Source organism: Pseudonaja textilis, chromosome 4, assembly GCF_049901715.1.
Source record: "Pseudonaja textilis isolate UNSWEBS1 chromosome 4, rPseTex1.2, whole genome shotgun sequence".
In the NCBI taxonomy this organism is placed as follows: Eukaryota; Metazoa; Chordata; class Lepidosauria; order Squamata; family Elapidae; genus Pseudonaja; species Pseudonaja textilis.
Window position 1 is genome coordinate 38906128 of NC_141993.1, and position 9680 is coordinate 38915807.

At 36.8% G+C, this 9680-nt stretch overlaps 2 protein-coding genes across 2 annotated transcripts; both read left to right on the top strand.

The window, feature by feature from the left end:
• The first annotated feature begins 469 nt into the window (after nucleotides 1–469).
• LOC113439204 (prolactin-releasing peptide receptor-like) lies at nucleotides 470–2608 on the top strand. Its single transcript, XM_026704973.2, has one exon. The coding sequence runs from the start codon at nucleotides 471–473 to the stop codon at nucleotides 1521–1523; it is 1053 nt and encodes a 350-aa protein (XP_026560758.1). The 5' UTR covers nucleotide 470; the 3' UTR covers nucleotides 1524–2608.
• Nucleotides 2609–5424: 2816 nt separating this feature from the next.
• On the top strand, nucleotides 5425–6456 carry LOC113439203 (prolactin-releasing peptide receptor). The gene has a single exon (XM_026704972.2). The coding sequence runs from the start codon at nucleotides 5425–5427 to the stop codon at nucleotides 6454–6456; it is 1032 nt and encodes a 343-aa protein (XP_026560757.1).
• The last annotated feature ends 3224 nt before the right edge of the window (nucleotides 6457–9680 follow it).

Genomic DNA, 9680 nt, shown 5'->3' on the forward strand with positions numbered 1-9680 from the left:
TATGGGCTGAAACCTGCTTTAAAATATATGTGTCCATTTATTTGCTTAGAAGTCAGAAATCAGGGTATGTGAATCTGTGTGTATATTAATGTTATATTGTGATTGGAAAGCTAGCAATACATACACACACACACACACACACACACACACACACACACACATATAATTTTCTCAAAATTCTTTGTGGCTCTTCTTCTTTTGTTCTCCTACAAACAAAAGTAAAGCAGCAAAATGAGTAACCAGATCATAAAGATAAAAATATATGTTTGTGTATATGCATGTATGTGGATGAGTGTGTTTGTGTGAACACATACCTTTCCTGATGCTGAAAATGAATATTCTATAATATGAAGAAGCAGATGTTGGAACTGTGAATGAGATACAAATTAGAAACATGAACCCAATCAAAATAAGCAGATTATACCTAAAGAACATACTTACAACTATGTTTTGTTATCTTACAGGCCAAAATGTATGGATCATTTGAAGGTTCTAGCATCCTTCCTACAAACACCACTGCAGTAGCTCTCAACTCTTCTATGAATGGGACTAATATATTTTTCCAGGGTTTGCAACTGGTGCAGCAACTCAAATTGTTGATCATCCTGTTGTACACAGGTGTGGTCATTATTGGGATGGTAGGTAACTGCCTCCTGGTCCATGTTATTCTACATGTCAAGAAGATGCACAATGTCACCAATTTCCTCATTGGGAACCTAGCCCTTTCAGATGTGGCGATGTGCACCACATGCGTCCCACTTACTCTTGCCTATGTGTTTGAGCCACGGGGCTGGATTTTTGGCAGCACTATGTGCTACTTTGTCTACTTCATGCAGCCAGTGACAGTTTATGTCTCTATCTTCACCTTGGTCACTATTGCAGTCGACCGGTACATTGTCATTATACACCCTCTGCGACGCCGTGTCTCCCTTCAGCTTAGCGCTTATATGATCCTCTTTATCTGGATTCTGTCCTGCTGCTTAGCCTTGCCTGCTATGGCACATACCTATTATGTCGAGCTGGATAAGCAAGGTGTCATCCTATGTGAGGAGTTCTGGGGGGAGCAAGAGCACCAAAGACAAACCTATGCTTTGGGCCTGCTGCTCATCACTTATTTTTTTCCTTTGCTCGCCATCCTCATTTCCTACATCAAGATCTCCCTCAAACTAAAAAACAGGGTGATGCCAGGGAGCATCACTAAAAACCAGGCAGACTGGGACAGAGCCAGGCGGAAGAGGACCTTCTACTTGTTGGTCATGGTGGTTGTGGTCTTTGGAGTTTGCTGGCTTCCCCTTCACACCTTCAACTTTATCCGGGACGTTAACATCCATGCAATTGATGCTTATTATTTCAGCCTTATCCAACTGGTTTGTCATTGGTTTGCTATGAGTTCTGCCTGTTATAACCCCTTTATATATGCCTGGCTTCACGATAGCTTTAGGGAAGAACTTAAAAAACTACTTGTCTGGCCCAGGAGAGTAGTTCCCTCTGGGCAAAGTGCAACTGTAAGCATTGTTATCTGATCAATAAGTGCCCCTGATTTCATGACAGACAAGAGTCTGTATTGTTTAATGGTTCCGTGTTGAAAACAGCAGTATTTTTGTGTTGAAAATGACAGTCGAACCCTGCTCCAAAAAGCAAAGCAGAACAAAACAAATGTCAGACTCTGTAAAACAAACACACAAACAAAAGGCAACCCGTCGGGCACAAAGAATCAGGACGGTTGCAGCCCAGACAATTTATTGAACCCTCTAAACAAGAATCTGGTTAACTAATGGTCAGAGAAACTCTATAGAGATTCTCAGTCATCCAGGTCATGGTTGCCCAAAGGTGCTTTTCATAAGGCAATTGGATTTTTTTAGTTTTCTTTTTCCCAAAGAAGCTTCTTGGATGAAAAACAAAACATTTTCAAGAAGAAAAACCTAAGAAAGTCAAGTTGCCTTTTGAAAAGCATTTTTGGGAATAATGGTCAGCACTACATTTCTTTTAAATAAAGGTCAGGGGAATTCAAGGAAGGTTGGACTTGGATCTCCTGCGGACTCTAAACTGATGACATGTTTCACTGTCTACTCCACATCTGTCTTGTTCTTCTCCAACACAACGAAGAATATATTCATAGTCAAACCTGGCAGTGGGGGAGCAACTGAGATTAAAATGCATTTTTAACAAATTCATTTTGGTATCGTGAAAAGTCTCTGGTGGTAGGATTTGTTCTTTCCTTGATGCATAAAAATATTCTGCTGCATTAGAAGGGTGGTGAATGTTTTATTGAAAACATTGCAGATATTGTGTACAGTACATTATATAAGTAACACTGTACATCTGTTAAAATTGTATTTTGTGGCACATATTATAGCTCCTTCCTTTTCTATAAGTCATTGAAATCTTTCCTGCTAAATCTTTCCAATATTTGTGGTTGCTTGGAAACACTGGAAACAATTCCATCTCCCACTTCATTAGATCCATATATCAAGAATTGCTAGTTATGGAAGCTATACAAACATGGTTAACTGAATATTAAAATATATTCAACTAATGTAAAATATTATGTGAGTGGTTTGGGAATGCAACATTAAAACATCTTTACACTATTAAGAAAGATAATACGTGTCAGTAAACATAGCTATAAGAATTGTGTTTTTACTATCAAAATAGCTCTATGAATTGTCACTATCTATTTTACACAATTTATACTTTAATATATTTTTCACAATCCATAAGTTTGGCATTCTATTTCTTTGATTTTACAATTTCATTCCCCTGTCTATATCTATGTGCAAATACATTTTCCCAAATAAGGAATATGCTTCTTGGATACGATGAAGTAGAGACTTAAATCACAATAAATATATTAGTCTTTGAAGTGTCACTTTCTTTTTTGTGTGAACAAACTTATCCAGTTATCCTTCCTGAGTTGACTTAATATTGAAAACATGAGAAGCATCCATTCCAACACTCTGGGAGTGAGGATGATATACTATACCTTAATCAAACTGTTTGCTGCCATCTATTGCTCAGATGACTTTTTCCTGTTTCAGAAGCTACCAGCTTTATAAAGACCTTGCATGATGGTTGCAACAATGTCAGAATAATTTTACAGAAATAGATCCTCCTAGGTCTGTGCTGTTGGCCATATTTATAAAAGACCTGTATGAGAGGTTAGAAAACACAATTACTAAATTTGCAGATGACCCAAAGATAGACAACAGTACAAAGGCTCTGGTGGATTTTAAGAAGCTGAAATATTTTGCCCCAAACCCAGCAAAATAAATGTCAGAAGAGGCAAATGTCATCTGTGTTAGGAAAAAATCAGTGGCATAAATATAGGATGAAGTTCCCATATTGGGTAAGTGCAAACAAACCTGGATGTCTTGGTGAATCCCAATGGAACAGGATGATGCAGCTGCAAGGGAAAGGAGCGGAGAGGGGAGGAGGAGGGGAGGGGAGGAATTATGGAACAATTAACTAATGATATATACACATTTACAAATAACAGTTTTAAATTCTGGATTGATACCCTCCTCCCTGCCAAAAAAAACTCCATCTCAAGTTTTCAGAATTACCGTAATCTTATGATTTACTCCATTACCTAAGCATTAGATGAGAATTCATTATTTATATTTACCCTGCAGCTGGAATGTCTACCAATTCAGTTCTTATGAAAACACTATTTAAAGTTGAATTGGAACAGAAAAAAACACTAGTTATGCTGTTCTGTTTTATAACAACTTTTGACTTATAATGAATCAAGATTTTAATTCTTTCAAACAGCGTGCCTTTCTAGGTCTGGGGAAAACATGCACCTGTCTTTGTGTTTTTCTCTAAAAAATGAGCAGAGCTTTAATTTTATGATTATAACTAAAAAAATAATTTTAATGCTCCTGTCAGAGCATTAACCAGAGCGATCCACATTCCAGTGATTAGTCTGAAAAAATATGCCAAGCTTTCCAATCTCAATTGTTTTTGTTATTTATTTATCTCATTTACGTAAACCGTGAGCTCATATTCATGACACTAGAAAAGGATAAGTTAATCTCTGAACAATGATAAAGCAAACTGATGGTATTTATTGATGCAAAACAAGGAATTTAAATTCAAAACAAGTTATCTTGGGATAATCAGCAAAGCTCTGAATATGATTATACTTGAGGGCTATACAATTATTTCCTCTGATAGTCAACATTTGATGATAACTGAATAGATTTCAGTGTGGTTGTTCTCTGACAAGGTAATTTAAGCAGTCTCACTGGAAGCTGGAAAGAGAAAATACAGAGTCAACTATTACAACAACAAAACCCACTTTGAATATTTGTTGCGCTTAAATCATTTTCCAGCAAAGAATGTTAGAAACAGGAAAAGAAGCAAGGGAGCAGAGAATAAATAAAATACCAAACTAGCTGGCATCACTAAATCTGTGTGCTCAAGTGATTATTTGAAAGAAATGAAATGTTCAGTCTATTCCATTCATAACACATATTCCTCATTCCTTAGCAATATAAATTCAGATAACATACAAGTTAGGCAGACAAGGGACTTCATTTTCCAAACTTAATGCAACGTGCTAAACTCTGGTGGAACCAACAAACCTTATAGTTAAATATGATTTGATATAACTCACAACTGCAGGACTGATTTTTTTTATCTCCATGTAGCTGAGTCCCTCTAGTAGTGTTGATATTTTTTTTATTACTTCATCCTTTTAGCCACATTCCTGTTCTAAAAAGTCAGTGGCGCCAAAGCTCTCTCTGTTTCAGTGCTGGAAGCTGGAAGCTCAGCACCTGGACGAGCTCAGATGTTCTCGTTGATAAAGTGTCTCAGGGATGGCTTGCCAACCAAGAGAGAAAAGAGAGATCCACAGACTTCCCCGAAGGCACACAACAAATGGAGAGAGATCCCTCCCCCCAAATTCATTTTGAGTATATAGGGAAGCCTGCTAAAAACCTCCAATCTGTGTATTTTAATTCACCAAGCACAGCTTGCTTGCTTGCTTTCTCCCTCCTGCTTGCTGTTAACAAGCATCTCTAATTGGTCATGGATTTGAAAATCAAATGAGATTAAGAAGAAGAAGAAGAAGATGCAGAATGACATCGGACTTCTGGAGAGAACAGCTGTAAGTATAGTTCTTAGTGCAGTAATGATTTTCTCAGCTGCATGATTTTAAAGGGACAGAGTTGGATTTATGTGGAAGGGAAGAGAAGGTCCTGTAAGTTTGATTGTATCTTAGTATTCCTATGTGTAAGGAAGCATCCAGTGAGGCTCACTTCTGCATTTTTTCTTTTTCAGATGAATACATGCAAATTTCAGGTGGCCAAACTCAAGGTTAAATCTTGAGATGATTTAAACAAAAATTAATGGCAATACGAGCATGCTTATGTGCTCAGATTAATTTTATTGGCAAGGAAATTGTAACAGTGGGAAAAGGCAATGGATCCAGTGAATCTGACCTCTCAGAGCCTTCTTTCTGCAATTCAGAGCAACACCAGCAGCCTCTTCCTGGGGCTCCAGCTTGTCCAGTTCTTCAAGCCTCTCATAATTCCTTGCTACTCTCTGGTGGTCTTTGTTGGCATCATTGGGAATTATCTCCTCATTTATGTTATCTGCAAGACTAAAAAAATGCACAATGTCACCAATTTCCTTGTGGGCAACTTGGCATTCTCAGACATGCTAATGTGTGCCACATGTGTACCGCTGACATTGGCATATGCCTTTGAGCCCAGAGGGTGGATCTATGGACGTTTCATGTGCTACTTTGTGTTCCTGATGCAGCCGGTCACAGTATTTGTGTCTGTTTTCACCTTGACTGTCATTGCTGTAGACAGGTACTTCGCCATGGTTTATCCCCTTCACAGGAGACTGACAATATCCATCTGTGTGTATATCCTGGCTGGTATTTGGCTGTTGAGTTGCATACTAGCTGCCCCAGCCTTGGTCCATACTTACCATGCAGAATTTCCAGAGCTGGACTTCTCCATCTGTGAAGAATTTTGGTTCCACTGGAAGAGGGACCGCTTAGCTTATGCCTACAGCACCCTCATCCTCACCTACGTTCTGCCCTTAATGGTCATCTCTGTCTCCTATCTGAGGATCTCAGTTAAGCTGAAAAACCGTGTCGTTCCTGGTAATGTTACTCAGAGCCAAACTGAATGTGATCAAGCTAAGCGGAGGAAGACTTTTCGCCTGCTTGTCTTGGCGGTCACTGCCTTTGGAGTTTGCTGGCTGCCGCTGCATCTCTTCAATGTCATCAAAGATGTTGAGATCAGACTGATAGACAAGCAATACTTCAACCTTATTCAGCTGATTTGCCATTGGTTTGCCATGATGTCTGCTTGCACAAATGCTTTCCTTTATGCCTGGCTACATGATCGGTTTAGGGGAGAGCTGAAGAAAATGTTTGCTTGGAGGCACAAAAAGACAGCACCGGCTACAAACTGCATTGCGGTTGACATGGCTTTGTAAGCGTGGGGTTCCTTCTCGTTGCTCTACTTTTTGCTAGGCTGTTTACCTGATGAGAGAGTTTAAGCAAGCACAGATGATACAGCACAAAACAGTTCTTTTCTTAAACTTGAATCAATTGTACCAATAAAGACCATGGTCATATGCTTTCTTACTTAGCACAGTATACTCAGCATAATTGCTATTTCAACATTGTGGCTTATTGCGGTGAAATATCACATATGTGTGTACAGGAAGAAAACATAGGAAAATCAGAATAGGAATTTTGTGTGGGCTGAAAAAAAAAAAGAGAGAGAGAGAGAGAGAGAGATTGCAAATGAGTAAGAAGGAAACCTGAAAAAGTACCCCAACTGCTGATTCCATATAAGCCATGCCATGCTATAGGATGACTTAACTGGATTGCAACATGGGAGAGATGGTGGTCTTATGGGTACATGTTTTGCATGCATATATCTGAGGAGAAGGATAGGTGGGTAAATTTCCATAAATGTGAAAGGAAAACAGTTATAGGACATTTAAGTGAATGTTTTCACATAAATCTATATCTAGTTTTCACATAAAACTATATCTATACTATAGATATAGTTTTTAAAGTCATGTGTATTTAGCTTCAGAAAGATGTCTATGGAGATTCTCAGTTACCCACGTCCTGGTTGTCCCAAAGGTGTTTTTTTCAAGAGGCAACTGGACTTTCTGGTTTTTCTTTGAAGACATTTCGCTTATCATCCAAGAAGCTTCTTCTGATCTGTCTGAATGGTAGGGAATGGAGGAATTGATACTCCTTGCAGACAGTTGGTCATTTGCATTCTTAATAAAAATTTTATTTGGGTTTTCACAAAACATAATAAAAGTAAAATTTCTTTTTTTGAGAATAGCATGGTCCCGGGTTATCACTTCTCCATACAGACACAAACTCAATTTCATATTCATCTTTGTGTTCGATTCCATATCTTATTACTATTTTAACATTTTCTCAATCATTTTTCCTTTCCCTTAGTTTTCTCAACCTTGCTTTTAATTATCTCATTCCTTTCTAAATTCAATTATATATATATATATTTCTAAGTTTCAATACCTTTCTAGTCATTATAATTAGACTTTGGTCTGTCCTGTTTCAATTTCATATTTTCTTTTCTCATTAAACAAAATTTTTCCCTGTAGTTACTAATTGGAGTATGACACCTTTGTATCTTTTAATTTTTATCCATTCAACTCTTATTTAAACTTCAATTTATGCCTTTACAATTATAACATTCAATATAACACATAACTTCCAGTCGCATTCTGTTTGGTACATTCTTAAAATACGCACTAAGTTCTTAAAGAAAAAATATGTACATATATATATGTGTGTGTGTGTGTGTGTGTGTGTGTTTTCTTAAGTTTTCGTGGGTACTTACATGTATGGCATTCAGCTTTGTTTGGGTATTTTCCGACGTCATTGTAGTTGTGCTTTTAAAGTTGTAGCAACGTGTTCTGCCGAAACATTGCTACAATTTTAAAAGCACAACTACAATGACGTGAAAATACCCAAACAAAGCTGAATTTATATATATATATATATATATATATATATATATATATATATATATATATATATATATATAAAACACAATAATAAATAAAATACTTATTCTATTCCAGTTCAGCTTTGTCATTAATGTTAGTTATAATCTTTGACATCTTTAACATTTCTTTTCAATAGGGTATCATACTTCTAGGAACATCTATAATATTTCCATAATTTTTTCATGTTTCTTTCATATTCCTCTTCACTTAAATTTTTATAATACATTTATATTTATATTTACATTTAATTTCATTCTCTCATTCTCTTTATTTCATATATTTATTAAACATTACATTACAATGAATATTTTATCTATCATTTTAATCACACTTGTTTCATATTTTCAAAGTTCATTTCTATTTCTAATATAACAATACTATCTTATGTACCCTTGCAGAATCCCCCTTTCAATTAAGTTTTCACCCATTATCTCTATGTCTTCTAAATAGGCTTATACCCTTACTCCTTGTACATATTCCCTGTTTCTCTATGTCCTGTTTTATCCTTTATAATTTATTTTCCTTTCTCTCTTCCTCCTCTTCTTCTTCCTTTCCTTTTTGACCCCTTCTCTCTCTAATTCTGATTCTCTTCTGTAATCCTCTCTTCTGTTTCTTCCTAATGTTGTAATTACCTTTCAAACTTCTTTTTGGGGAGTTGTTTTTTCAGATCTTAAATTTTCCACTCTCTTTCCCCCCTTTCCTTTCTTTTCCCCACATAGATATACTTGGTAACTGAAGATGGCTTCTTCTTTATCCCGCCTCTTGTTCTACAGGAATTTCTTGTTGTTTCTCATAGTTCAGGATCTCCATTTCTAAAAATTGAAATACGAAGCCAAAATAACCTCTTCCTTCTTGTGCATCTTGTTTCTGTTTTTTAAGTTCTATTCTCAGTTCTTCCAAGAGTGATACCATTTTAAAAACTTTTAAACAACCACCCGATTAATTTTAGTCCTTTAATCCAATAGCCAAAAATCCAAAAATCACCAAGTAATCCAAATAATCCAAAGCTGTTTCTTCTTGCTTCTTTTTTCCACTTTTTCTTCCTGGGGTTCTCTTATCTTGTTGCAAAGTTTCAGTTAAAATGTATCTTTTAGGAATCTTGTTAAAGTTTCACTGTTAATTCCTTTTATGGAATTAAATGGTCTCCTCCATTTTTCCAGATCCCACCCTTTTGTTTTTTCCTTCTTTTAAAAGTTTTTGAGAATCCAGAAATCTTTATTATCCCTTTGACATTTTATTTTCAGCTTAAATATCTGTTAATGTCAAAGTGGATTTTTGCCTGTTTCTTGCTTAAATCTCTTAGTTGTCAATATAGGGAAGAAAAAAACCCCCAAATCCTTTCCCTTCCCTCTCTCATTCACCACTTCAAAGTCTTCTTTGGGAACAATGTTGTCTGTTATAATTCAAATTCCAGAGTACCTTGTATTGTTGCTTTTTCAGTTCGACCTGGTCAGCCAAAACTTTCTCTTCTTATCTTCCTCCTGCACATTCTTTTCCGGTTGAGTTCTTCTTTGAGGTGGCCTTTTCTGACCACTGCTGCAACCCCCTTCGGGAAAGGGAGAATGGCCAGCTGTGGAGGGGAGATGTGACTCTCTTCGACCCTGCTGGTAGTCTCCCCTCTCTTTACCACCTCTACGGGGTGGCTTACCAGCTGGCTC